Source organism: Pimephales promelas, chromosome 14 (assembly GCF_988280905.1).
Source record: "Pimephales promelas chromosome 14, fPimPro1.hap1.1, whole genome shotgun sequence".
In the NCBI taxonomy this organism is placed as follows: domain Eukaryota; kingdom Metazoa; phylum Chordata; class Actinopteri; order Cypriniformes; family Leuciscidae; genus Pimephales; species Pimephales promelas.
Window position 1 is genome coordinate 10,506,206 of NC_142782.1, and position 14,463 is coordinate 10,520,668.

The window sequence follows — 14,463 nt, forward strand, 5'->3', positions numbered from 1 at the left end:
GTCAATCATCGTATAAAGCCCGCCCTGGCAATTTGATTGGCCCGTTCATTTCTTGCCTGATCATAATTTCTCCTCAATGGATCGAGTCCAGACCGAACTTCCCCACCAAAAAATGTTGTGGGCGGAGTTCGGGCTGGCATCCAGGCTAGCCCAATTCAGCAAAACAGCGTAAAAAGTAGCCTAAAATGACACGGACAATGTTATAGGCCTAGTCATTTGTTTGTTCCAGTTCATTTGACAAGGAGCCAATTTCACAGTGGCAAATTTAAATGTTACCAGCTAAATGAGACATACGGAGAGTGTATAATTAAGTTTGCTTGAGTAAAAACAATTCAGATAGTTTACTGTATGTGGGGAAGGAGGATTGGTTTGTTAAACTATGAATGTGAAACCATAGTAAAAACAATTGGAGTTGGTTGATACCAATCAGACGTTCATGCTCTTTTCTGTCTATTTGAAAGTTAGGCTAATAAACATTTGCATTCTATATGGCCTGATTATGTCATTTAAGTTACATAACCTGCCTCCAGTTTTCCTCAACTTGACTAATTAAGAGGCGATATTTGACCGGCATATCATCAAAATGTCCGTAAAAAGAAAACTCTGCTGGTTACTTTGACCGGCACCATTGTGTGGTCATCTGTCAGAAAAAAAAACCAGTGTGTCTTTTATAGTTCTTGCTGAGGATCTCACTCCATCACCACTGATCTCCTTCAATGAGGCTCTGCAGCATTTTCAGACAACTGATCTTGGAGACTTGCTTGTGAGTTTGTTTCAAGTGGATATGCATTATGACACTATGATTGTCATGACTATTGAGACCATTCTTTTTCTTTTTTCTTAAATTTATACTTGCTCTTCTCCTCTATCAGAAGAATATTCAGCCCACCATTCACAGGACTGGATTGGCTGCCATCACCCATTTCTTGTTCGGACCTCCACGGCTACACAAAGACCTTTTAGAAGAGAGAGACTTAGTGTTTGCCATCGCACAATGTGAGTAGAACATATGACTTGACAAGTCAGGTAGTATGCTTTGTTTAAATGACTATACATCATTTTACTAGTATATTCCAATGGATAATTTGTAGGACTGTCAAAATTATTGTTTTAATGCGTGAAATTTAATTGTAATTAGTTTAACACGTTACAAAATATTTAACATAATTAACACAGGAATTTTTCCATCAATCATTGGCTAGCGTTGCAGTATATAATAAGACTTTTGTTCATGCAAACATTTTTAAACCATTCAAGTGTGAGATCTTTTCTGAAGAATTTTGCAGAGAGCACACTTCCTTGATTTACATACAAATGTTAAGGGGCATCTAGAGGAAAATTGTGACATTACGACCGAGGCGTTTCAAATCCTCTTATTTCAGAAAGGTGGATAACAAAAATTCATATTTGAAAATGGGGAGTTAGTTATAAACTCAAATGTTTTTATTTATTTATTTATTTTTATTTTTTGTAGAGTACTCTTTTATAAATATAAATGACATATTTATTTTCTATTTCACAACCTATTTTAAGTTGTTTAGACGGCTACTAGAGTAACTGATTAAATCAGGTATGCCTAGAATTAGATTTTTTTGGCCGATACCGATATCCATTTGAACTAAAATTTACCCATTTTTCATGGTGTAGTTAAAGGTCCCGTTCTTCGCGATTCCATTTTCAAACTTTCTAGCGAGATATTTTATTTAACAGAAGTCCCCTTTCAAAGCATACAGCGAATGCCCGGTTTGGACTACATCCCTCTACTTCCTTTTTTAATGACGTAACTAGGAATACACAAAAATAGGGGGCGTGGTCTTGTTGCGCTCCCACGGAGAAGAAGCACTTCAGCTCTGCATGCATCTCCAATTTATGGTAGGAGGCGTGACATTTTTCCGGGCAACATAAGATAAGCCGCTGTCGAATCACAACACAGCGGTTTCGCTGACACAATCAGAACTCGTTACGTATTTCTGAAGGAGGGACTTCATAAAACAAGGAAGTCATCTGGTGGTTTTTTTGGACAGTGAAAACAGCCATATACAAATAAGTAAACTGTGTGAAAAATACTGTGTTCTTTTTTACACGCGAAACATGAACGCATGTGAAATTGCACACTGTAAACACAATCAAAGCTTCAAAAAACATGACGTACGGGACCTTTAATATACTAGGCTAACGTTACAGTAAATCCATGGTAAATGATGGGAATTTGAAGACAGAAAAGCTTTCTGACTATCGTTGCACACAGTGTTTCTCCTGTTTGTCACAGTGTTGTTTTTGGCAGCCCTTTTAGTTTTAGTCTTAGTCTTAGTGTTTTGGACGAAAATGCTTTTAAGTTTTAGTCACATTTTAGTCACTTATAAACTTAATAGTTTTAGTCAAGTTTTAGTCGACGAAAACACAAAAGGTTTTAGTCGACGAAAACACCAAAAGATTTTAGTAAAGTTTAATCAATTTTAGTAAAAAAAAAAAAAAGTAGGCTTTAACAAATTAATTTAGTTTAAAAAGTAGTAGAAATGGGCTTAGGTTTGACAGATTTAGCAAGTATTGCAATTCATAAAACAAGCTAACCTTACAACCTTTGCATAATAAACTAGACTTTCTCATTGATGGAGATGCAGTACTGCCAAATTGCCAAGCTGTACTTCATTGTCACATTGGGCAGAAACCTTTTATCCCCATATTTCAAGTTATAGTTTTACCCATGAATATTAAAAGCTATTTTCACCAGTTATCACAGTAATAAAGGAATAAAGGAATGGTTTAAAGTTTAAACAGCAAAAATGTTAAGCTACTAGAACATTGATAAAGTGGTAACAGTGGAATCACTGTTTTACTCCAAAAAAAGCCAAGAATAAAAACATTCTTACTTTGGCAATTGTGGCTTTATTTGAGAAATTGCTAAAGTGCAATGAACCACATAGTATGCAACAATAAGATGCATATTATTTGTAAACACAAACATTATGTATACAACCCAGTCTATCTTTAACTTGTGCAAAGTGCAAAGTTGCAAACTGCAAAGTTGCAAACATTCTGAAACAAAATAATAAAATGAATATCTACTACCGAGGTGCATTGAACAAAGAATGCATACTTGAATATAAAGTATGAAACAAACATGACACTTGGAGTATGTTGAACATAAAAATGAATAAGACAATCCCTGAATAAACACTGTACTTGGTCTTGGTTAGTTCGGTATTTTACACTTAAAGCCCTGTTTAAGATCGTTTCTGATGAAATAGAACGGTTAAGATTGAAATTTGGACAAATGCTCTTGTCCCGATAATTTTAGGTTTGTGTGTTAGCACCCACACAATCATTCATAAAACGCATTAAACATTCGTTTACAAAGACGTCAAACTCACCGAGTGGTCAGGGATGTTCACTGATATGCTCACACAAACATCGCTGCAAAATATGCTTTCCAACAGGATTTATCCTAGTTTTTGTCCGAATCTATTGACTTGACTTGGTACAAAAACTACCATTAACCCTGTGTTGTTGTGTGGAATCTGGTGCGCGTGGCTGCCGGTGCTGGGCGCACGTGATAGGAAACGGCAGCATTGCTGATACTTATTTTTTAGCTCCATACCTACAGACCGATTTCACGCAAAACAGGCATAAATTACATGCATTGTGAACGTCAGACTTATAATCATTTTCGTTCTGTCTCGTTTTGTCAACGAAAACTCGAAAACTCTCGTTATGTTTTAGTCACCTCAGAGCTATTTTTAGCTAGTCATCTCGTTATCGTCATAAAAAACAGGGCGTTAACGAAATCATTTCGTTATCGTCATCACTGACAAAAACATCACTGGTTTGTCAGTGCTGTTTTATCTGCTTTTAAACTGGTTTAAATCACTGAGACATTTGTGTTCTTCACTGAATTCAAGCACTTCTCACTGGATCTCATGACCGAGACCGATCAGAGTAAACGCATCTGCTCTAGTGAGCTTGTGCTGCTCTGCTGTTTAGACTTTTAGCGACCGGATAAATGGTCCGTGTGGCGCGCGGTTCAAATGAGTTTTGTTCAGCTTTTGGCACATAAACATTATCGAACATTTATCAAAGTCTTGATATCTTTTTATCGAGAAAAATTATATTGCGATAACCATCGTTATCGTTTTATCGCCCAGCCCTATTTATAAGCAACTGAAAAAAGCACAAATGTCAGGACTTGTCCAAACATCTCAAGGACCCCAAAAACACCTTAGATCCCTGAGGGTTAAACAAGAGTAGTGAGCAATTTCCTTTGCCTTTTGTTGTTTGATTAACATTAAAAACAGGCAGCAGTAATATAATAAGCTGCTTTAACTTTAAGACCCAATGCATGGATACATATGTTCACATAAGGCATAACTGACTATATTTACTAGGATACTTGCCAAGACAGTCATTTTGAGATAATTTTGTGAACTGTTACATTCAAGTGCAAGAAGACACAAAAGAGAACTCCATTTTACTAACTAAGGTGCTTCTCACACAGCGTTCAAGTACCAAAATTGAGTTCTCTTTCGTGTCTTTTTATGCTTGAATATTTAAATTTGCAAAGCTTAACATGTGCAAATGATGCAATTTTGTGATGATGCAGTGCTGGCCCTATCTTTGTTCATGCTGGCTCCGGGCAGTTCTTATCGAGCCCTGCTATATTTTGTACCGATTTTGTTAGGGCTAGCATTTAATTATTTACCCAGGAGAAGAACATTGGAATATGCAACAAACATTAAACAACAAAACAACAAACAACCTTTTTCACGCTGTTGCCAATATAAAATTGATCAAATACTGTATGTGTCTGCCCATTTTTGAAGCCTATTGATGCAACTCTAGTCTTACATGCGTGATGTATTTGCTTAAACTACATTTGCATTCATGCATTTAGCAGTCTCTTTTATCCCAAGCGATTTGCAAAAGAGAAATTAAAGCAGTTTGTCAAAGAGCCAACAATATTTGTAGTATACAGTGCCAGGTTTATTAGACAACTAGATTAGGAAGCAGGCTTGAGAGTTGGAGAAATGCAGAGAGAAATGTTTGTGATTCTGTAGGTTCTCTGGATAATGGACAGTCAGTGCACATGCGTGTACTCCAGACCGTCTACAGGAAATTGACTTGCACTCGAGCAGACTGCCCTCGCTATGGACCACACTGGGAGAATGTGGGCTTTCAAGGTACGTCAAAAATTGAAGGCACCTGTGTTAAAAAAATCAAGATAAACTGTTTAACCACAATCATCGACTATTTAATTTTTCATGATCCCATAAAATAGAAGCCACCTGTTTGTAAACTTTGTTTTTGTGTGACACTTTCGTTACTCCTAGGTTCAGACCCTGCTACAGATCTAAGGGGAACTGGTTTTCTGGGTCTGATGCACATTCTCTACTTCGTCATGGACCCAGAGATACTACCACTTGCTAGAGACATCTACAGACTCTCTCAGCATCCAGTCCAGGTGATGCAAAACACAAAGAAACACTCTTCTTCACGTATCATGTCTTTAAAAAACTACAAACTTATTGTTATCATTCAATTATTATAAAAATCCTTATTTTTATTTTTAACACCTGCAGAATTTTCCATTCAGTGTTATGTCAATCAACATGACCCGGATCGCTCTCCATGCTCTTAGAGAGGAAGTCCTGTCCAAGTAAGTCATGATTTTTCACAAGATTACCTGAACATTAACTGATGGTTATTTTGAGTAATATTAATTACGTGTGTTTTAAAGCTTTGAAATCATCTGAGTGTATTTGTGCTGTAGCTTAACATAACCTCTTCAGTTGTTTTCATTGCAATAAAACTTTTGTTGCTTTGTGATGTCACCTAGGGAGTGTAACCGAAGGCAGCAGGTTGTAGCTGTACTGAATGATTTTTATGTTGCAACATTCCTGCACCTCTATCAGCTGTGGAAGAACCAGCAGAAAACTATCTCGGATTCTGGCCATGTACTCAAAGGTGACTTTTCAGTTCAAATTAACAGCGTAGTATTTGTTCTTGGTATGGTTTACTGACATTCAGCAGAGATTTTAATGAACACGGTGTCATTTGGTCAGTATCATTTAAAGCGGCCATAATTTACTTTTATTTTTCCCCATATAGTTCATTTATAATAGTAAAGGTTTGCTCCAAAAACATGTTTAACTCTCACTGAACCTTGTTACTCTGACTTTAAGAGTTTTACGTGTATATTGCCCTTTGTAGTTTAGAGAGTAGTCTGGAGAACCACTTTCCTCCTGAGTTTTGCTCCAACACCTGCCCAGATGTTTTCAGTGATCCTGAAGGCCATAATTAGCTGGTTTAGGTGTGTTTAATTAGGACTAGGACTAAATTCTGATGAAAGGTGGCCCTCCAGGAGCAGAATTGAACACCTTTGGTCAAGGTAGCCTGAATGCTGAACATTTAAGTTTATCTACTTTAAAAAAAAAGGGAAAAAAAGTAGGGATGCACCGAATATTCGGCCACCAAAAATTTTCGGCCGAAAATGGCCCAAAAGTGCATTTTCGGTTTTCGGCCGAAAGACTTTTATCACCGAAACAATACGGCCGAAATGTTGTGATGACGCAAACAGAAACCGCGACCTGCACGTGCTTGTCTGAAGCAACATGTTTGCGGTGCGGACGTATTTCAGTGAATCTGAACCCGCGAGGAGACGGAAGCCTTGTTTATCCACCTATATCTGCTCTAAACAATGCGCGCCGCCATGACAACGACTCCGGATGCGAGCGGGTCAAGTATAAACTGTGGAGACTCGCGCTGCGGAGGTAGGCGAAAGTATGCGCGAGTCTCCTCAGACAGCGCGCACACCGCTCCAAACGGTCGAGGCGTTTATACTGGACCCGCTCTCCGTCGTACTATTCCTTGAAACGACAGGGGACGACTCAAGTAACTGTCCTCTAACCATTAGGAATCGGTGAGAAGAAGAATAATCATGTAAAACCCAGTAAACTCTGAGATTATTACTTGTGTGACATTACAAAAAAAATATATATGGGAACATATGTATAGAACTAAATTAATGCTCTCTTAAATATTTTCTACATTCACTAAACATGTTTCGTTAAGTTTCATGTACATTTGTATTAATCATGGACCTTTGTTAATTTAAAAAGGCTTTTTATGCTATTGTATGCTAAATTTTTAAAATGTAAGAAACTAATTTAGACGTGCAAAGGGTGCTGGTGTGATGAGAAGAAGTTCGCACTCGGCTTTGTTTTTATGAGAGAACATTTAATTTTAAAACCTTTCTGCAGGCCATTAGATTATTATTTAATGTACACATGAGTGGGATCAAAAACATTTTACTTTGAATTTTATTTTATACTGTGCATTGTGCTAAATAAATATTTGCATAATTTGTAATTGATTTATTCTTTGAAAATTTTATATTAATTTATGCAATTGCAATGCCTTGATTTTAGTAACGTTTGTACACAGTCATAGCCATAAATGCAATGATACTGATAATTGGCATAATTTCTTTCGGTGTTTCGGTTTTCGGTTTTCGGCCTTGGTTTCCTCTTTTTCGGTTTCGGCCAAGAATTTTCATTTCGGTGCATCCCTAAAAAAAAGAAAAGAAAAGGTCTGACCACATCTCTGTTTCTTCTGTGATGCACAGAAGTGGAGCTTTTTGCTAAGAAGAACCCCAAGCAGATTCTCAAACGTCTCGAGGGCTACCTGAAGGAGCGACGTGCTGGGACAGGACACCGGACATCACCAGACACACTATCACATAGCAACCCATCGCCTTGTGACACTGGGTCTCAAGCAGGGAGTCAAGGCGGGAAGGAGGGGAAAGAGATCAATTTCATCGGAGTGTGTGAGCTGCCACCTGAAATGGAGGGAGAGGCGAGACTAATCTGAGAGACATAGAGGCATTTGATTTGTACAATCTCAACTATCTCTCATGCTCTAACTTGGTCTCTCTGTTTCTTTGTTTCCTTTCTGTCCTTTCTTGCTTAAGTACACTCAGAAACAAGTCTATGTTGTAACTGTATTGCTATAAAACTCTTCACGGTCTTCTGTTCTCTTGTAGTACATTGGCTCTTTAATGCTTTCTACGAAAAAGACCAGTAGATTTAGTAGCTATCAATTAAAAAGGAGAATCTTAGAATGACCTGCCTCAGTTGCAGGCAGCAGTTGTCTTGAACCTGCCTGAAAGAAAGAGGCTTACAGGCCTCATTGGTGTGCAGTTGCAGAGTGGCCTGCAGAAGCAAGCACCTTACCCACAACTGTGGTATTGAGTGAGAAAGACTTCCTGTGTGAAGGCCTGACTATTAGGCATGTGTTTGAGTGAAAGCCTTGTCCTCATGGTCATTTGAAAATGTTCACTGTGACCGAGTCAATATTCAGGATAGTTTGCAGAGTTCGTATTGATGTTGAAGAAGTTGTTTTATTTAAATAGCAAATGTAATCAAATGTTGGCTGTTTTTTTAAATCCCTTTAGAGAGATAAATGTCACAATATGATTCGGAGATTTTCTGGCATGTTTATTTTGGCAGGAACTCTTCAACAAGAGCCTGAATGGTGAAGTCAGGACATCTTTTTGATGGGAAAGTGCATTTTAGTGACCTGTAGACCAAAATGTATGAATGTGCGAGTATCTATTTTGCAGTTCCGTTACAAAGCTTACATTGACCCTTGCGGACTGATCACTATTAACAGATTTGTCCTTATCAGCTTAATTCTCTTTGCGCTTTGAGCCACGATTAGGACTGTATTCAAAGTTGAATGTGATATTTGGAGGTGTTATGCTTGTCTGCATGAAGCAAAAGCCTACATGTTTCTAGCAGGTACATTCCTGTTGTAAGTAGTCATAACGTGTCTGTGAAACATTGTGAGGACGATCCCATTGCAAATAACTTGTGCTGGGTCATTTCAAGTATCCCGGAGGAGCCCCGAATTTATGTTTTCAAACCCTGTTATGCCGGAAATGATCCTAAAAAAAGTTGTTATCGGTTTCTTATGACATTTCTCATGCGGGACCGCTTTCTCAATCTGTCTACTAGCTTGTCCTGAGAGAATAGATGGTGTGTTTTTAAACTGTTGGACTGATTAAATTGTTACAGCACTTTTAGCAATGAAAGTGTGTAAACAAGGCTTAATAGGGCTACTCGTGTCTATAAAACATGGCTTTAAAAAAAACATTAGCCAGGAAGCTGCTGGTCATTTAAGCTGTATGTTATACGTAAGCTAATGATTATTTCCTTGAGAGTTGCATGAGACACGTCGAAAACTTCAATATCTAAAAGTGAATCACTCTATTGAACTTCTTGCATCTAACAAACAGCATTCAAGTAGAGATGTGAGACCTGTTTATAGTATAGTCAAGGACACCGTGAGACTTGTTGATTTAAACACGAAAAAAGTAGAATACTTTACTTTATTTACTGTTGAGCCACTTCAAGTTAGTGCAGAAATCAAGTTAGTTGAGAATTTGATGTATTTTTGTCATTTGCGTCTTGTTCTCCTTAGTCCAGGTCCATTAAAGATGTGAGGGTTACAACAGTCATGTAAATTAACAGTGATGTACTGTACATTTTGGAAAAAAAAACTTGATGGGGAAAGTCTTTCCTCCCTTTGCAACCCTATCCTGCACTCTCGTCTTGTAAGCATGTCAGGTAGCGCTAGAGATGTAGCATCCAGGAATAGTTGTTTTCAATTCCTTGTTAAAAAAGCTTGTTAATCTAACTTGGTATGGTTGCATATGTTTGTCTAAGTTACCTAGTCCAAAGTGTCGTTAGACGATATGAGTACAGTGCGTTCTGTATGTTTCAGGTTTATTTGTTACGCTCTTACTTTATTATTGTGTATCCCCCCCGTTAAACGACATGAATATAAATACTCAGTGGATGTATATTAGAAGTCTTGTCACTTTAGCCAGTTTAATTTTATATAAAGCAGAGTAGTATTTTATAAACTTGAATAAGAGCAAAAGCATGATGGGAAAAAGATTGTTTATATACAAAGGCAAATCACCCTTTCCAGGGTTATTTAATATAGTTTGGCTGGTTTGCATTAGTTTATATAAGCAGGTTCAACGCTTTCATAATCCTGTATATGCGAGTGAATTCAGTGCTGTTGTAAACTCCACGGCAAGCATTGCACTTGAATCCCGATGATTTTGTTTTCCATACTGACCTGCTGAAAGCAAGAGTGAATTTTATGATGTTACATAATAGTATGTCAGCTAATTTCAGTTTCAAGCGGTTAAGAGGAGACACAAATATTGTCAAGTGAGAGTATTGACCAAAAAAAATAACAACGATGGAACGCACATGTACATTTCCTTCTGTTTTAGGATATTTCACGCCGTCAACTAGCCGGTTACTACTACTCAAAAGTGTGCTTTTATCTTGCATACTACATTGCTCAAAACTCCTTATGAACAATCAAACCTGCAGATGATCATGATATGAGCCTGGTTTGGCACATTTTCTTGTATATGTCCACACAATCAGTTGTTTAGTCGTTGTTTTGCTGTATTTAATTTTTTTTTGTTTTTAAAGGAGAGGGTGGTCTGTATGTGAGATGACTATTAATGTATATGTCTTCTTTTCTTCTTCTTTAGCGTCTTCTTAGAAGAAAAGAAGATGTACATAAATATATATATATATATAAACAAAATTATATGATTGTAACATTATGATTGTTACCGGGGCATATTATGCATACCTCAGGCTTCAGACAAATCTCTTCTGGGCAGACATTTTATTGAGGACAGCCATGATCCCATGTCGTAGCACAAAATGGTGTGGTGTCTTTTGCAGTAATCTACCTAGCTTGAGAATGTACTGTATGTATATGTATGTACACTAATGCAGCACTGCAAATATTGACTTCTACAATATATATTTCTATAGCCCATGTTTGTGAAAACCGTAGTCTTACACGCTGAAACGCAACTGAACCTTTGCTGGAGGATGTTTTTAACAATCTTAATGGTTTGACGTCGAAACAAATCAGACAATTTTGTGGCCTTTGGTATTTACTGTGCTTTTGTGAATGGTTTTTTGCAACGTTGCAATGTCAAAAACGATTCACTCTACTATGGCACAATGTAACAATATTTGTTTGGACCAAAAGGAACATTTGTGGGTTTGAAGCTGGTTTGGAGGTCAAGCTCTTTTAATGAGAAATCTTGCCATCCTAAATGTTAGAATCTCTCCTAAATGTTAGATTTCTTCCCAGTGTGTTTTAGATGAAAGCATTCCACAATACTTCATCTATCTGGTCCACTGAGATGACATTTATTTGTTGAGAAGATGCAAACCCAAATGTCCAATTTGATTCATTTAGTTGCCCTGAGTCAAATTAAAACAAAAGTCCAAAATTTCCTGCACTTAATTTAAAGATGCATCATTATTGTCTGTTCTGATCCTTCAGAGCATTTTATTATATCTGAACCTTGATTGTAGAATCCCTATTTTATAATGAAAATATATTTCAGAATATATGCGGTGGTACAGTGATGTATCTTATGAAGAGTAATAAATAAATGCAACTTTAAAAACAATGTTAAATTGTGTTACATCGTAATTCCTTACATGTGCACATTTGTTTAAACCAAATGGAAAATAAATGTCTCTATCATCATAGTTAACTTATATCATTCTTGCATTGTAATAGTGTGTATTGAACATTAGGGGTCAGTCTTCTGTAATGGCTGATGCAGTCTGAATACTAGCTATATGCTTTCCTGTACTGAATGTTTTCTCATCTGTTTATGAATAACAACTGTGGTTTCCCTCAGGAATTACTTTTATCTTTGTTGCTTTATAAAGTTTCAAATGTCTGGTTATCCACAATACACAGGAATTACATTGAGTTAAATAGTGTAAATGAATATGTTGTAGACTCGGAGAATGTCATCTTGTATCTAGGAGACCCACATGAAATCTGTGCTGCAGAACTCTACAGGAAGCTCCACAGATTTGATGGAAATGCTATTGAACACAGCTTTTTATTCATCTCTATATATAATTTCTACATATACTTATAGATTGCATTGCAAATTGTATACATTACATGTTAAATGAACATTTAACATTTTTTAATTATAATGAACAACAAAAGTATATTGAAAATGAATTGATCTAAAAAGAATTGATCATATCTAATTCATTAACATTAACAAAGTGAACCTTGTAAAGTGTAAAGTGAACCTTTTCTCCCTAATATGGTAATCCAGAAATATTCATTATAGGACTATTTTTCCTGCACACAATGAACTGCTCCTCTGAGGATTTTGGCCTACATTTCCCTGGCTGACACATCAGAACATCAAATGCAAACCTGCTGTGGATCTGATGTTGTCCCTTTTTCCCTTAGTCAGGGTAACAGATTCAGACTGCTCTCTCAGGGCTCAATTTAGAGAGACTGGTGATTCTTCCAGGAATTTCTCAGTCAAGGAGGACAAACATCTGGCCTGGTTTGTTGAGAGCCAAAGAATAAACAAAAAGGCACATCCTAAGAGGCGAGGGAAAAAAAAACAAAACAAATTATCCAATCAATCGTTGTTAAATGTATCCTCAACATTTATTATAATAAATGCAATATTATAATTATTGGCTTTTACTCCTTTAGTTCCAGACTAGTCCTGGCTGATATCTGAATCTGGCTAGGCTGAGGAGCAGCTCTCTCCTGGAAATGCTTATGCCAGATGACATCCTGTCTGGATGAAGGACACAAACGATGGCCAAGGAGTTTGTGTTTATAGACGCATGCTTGGAACAGAGAACAGCACTGTTGTATTCGTCTCCGTTCTAGTATTTAGAAGGAAAGCTTTCACTTCTTAATCTTTTGTTTCCTGAAATAATAGTAGAATAATAATACAGTGACACAAAAATCGATAATAGAACAGGACAGATTTAATTAGGTGTTATTTTGCGGAATGTCCTGGCTGCTCTTTTTCATGCAATCATTTAATATTCAACAGTATTATTGATCTGCCTGCATTGACATCATTATATGAGAACTGAACTAAGCTGGGCGATGACATCACTGTTTTCTGCAGAGCGGATATATATATATATATATATATATATATATATATATATATATATATATATATATATATATATATATATATATATAATTACACTCTGTATACACTCACCTAAAGGTCAGAATGGGAAAGAAAGCAATTTTGAACGTAGCATGGTTGTTGGTGCCAGACGGGCCGGTCTGAGTATTTCACAACTGGCTCAGTTACTGGGATTTTCATGCACAACCATTTCTAGGGTTTAAGAATGGTGTGTAAGGGGAAAAACATCCAGTATGCGGTAGTCCTGTGGATGAAAATGCCTTGTTGATGCTAGAGGTCAGAGGAGAATGGGCCAACTGATTCAAGCTGATAGAAGAGCAACTTTGGCTAAAATAACCACTCGTTACAACCGAGGTATGCAGCAAAGCGTTTGTGAAGCCACAACACACACAACCTTGAGGCGGATGGGCTACAACAGCAGAAGACCCCACCGGGTACCACTCATCTCCACTACAAATAGGAAAAAGAGGCTACAATTTGCAAGAGCTCACCAAAATTGGACTGTTGAAGACTGGAAAAATGTTGCCTGGTCTAATGAGTCTCGATTTCTGTTGAGACATTCAGATGGTAGAGTCAGAATTTGGCGTAAACAGAATGAGAAGATAGATTCATCATGCCTTGTTACCACTGTGCAGGCTGCTGGTGGTGGTGGTGGTGGTGGTGTAATGGTGTGGGGGTGTGGTGTAATGGTGTGTTTTCTTGGCACACTTTAGGCCCCTTAGTGCCAATTGGGCATCGTTTAAATGCCACAGCCTACCTGAGCATTGTTTCTGACCACGTCCATCCCTTTATGGCCACCATGTATTATGGACAAATTACTTGAGCTGGACTATTTTCTTCTAGATCTGCTGCACAGCAGAAACAAACTTTGTTGCATTATTTTCCTGTTATCACAGTAAAGCTGCTTTAAAACAATCTGTATTCTAAAAAGCGTTATTTAAATAAAGGTGACTTAAACTGACTTGACTACGCTATCTCACGACCAATTCGTACGAGTGATTAAAAAGTGGCTAATTTGTACTAATTCATACGACTTCACTCATACGAATTCGTACGATTTGTCCAAACCCACGTGATGGGTAGGTTTAGGGGCGGAGTCAGGGCTAGGTCATTCGTACGGATTCATACGAATTGGCCAATTCGTAAAATATGTACGATTTAGCAAAAACATACTAATTCGTACGAGTGAGGTCGTACGAATTGTTACGAATTAGCCACCTCGTAAAATTCGTACGGATTCTCGTGAGATTGGGTTGGACTTGACAATAAAGGTGATTGTGAAGGTACATTCAAATAATGCATGTCACTGCATGATGCCAGATCTAGTTTCACATATTAGCATTGACACAGTTTCACATATTAGCATTGTCTGATGAAGCGTTACACGTTAAACGTTACGTGGTAAGCAACCATTAAAT

The 14,463-nt window shown here is 37.3% G+C and overlaps 1 protein-coding gene across 3 annotated transcripts in view; it reads left to right on the top strand.

Moving 5' to 3' along the window:
* elmod3 (ELMO domain containing 3) overlaps positions 1–11,515 on the top strand; it is a 46,532-nt gene extending 35,017 nt beyond the window's left edge. For all 3 annotated transcript variants that reach the window (XM_039665497.2, XM_039665499.2, XM_039665498.2), the window contains exons 7-13: positions 675–763; positions 873–996; positions 5,052–5,174; positions 5,325–5,455; positions 5,574–5,650; positions 5,831–5,958; positions 7,619–11,515. In XM_039665497.2, coding sequence (XP_039521431.2) covers positions 675–763; positions 873–996; positions 5,052–5,174; positions 5,325–5,455; positions 5,574–5,650; positions 5,831–5,958; positions 7,619–7,863 — 917 coding nt within the window. In that variant the 3' untranslated portion in view covers positions 7,864–11,515. The remainder of the gene's footprint in view (positions 1–674; positions 764–872; positions 997–5,051; positions 5,175–5,324; positions 5,456–5,573; positions 5,651–5,830; positions 5,959–7,618) is intronic.
* Positions 11,516–14,463: the final 2,948 nt, after the last annotated feature.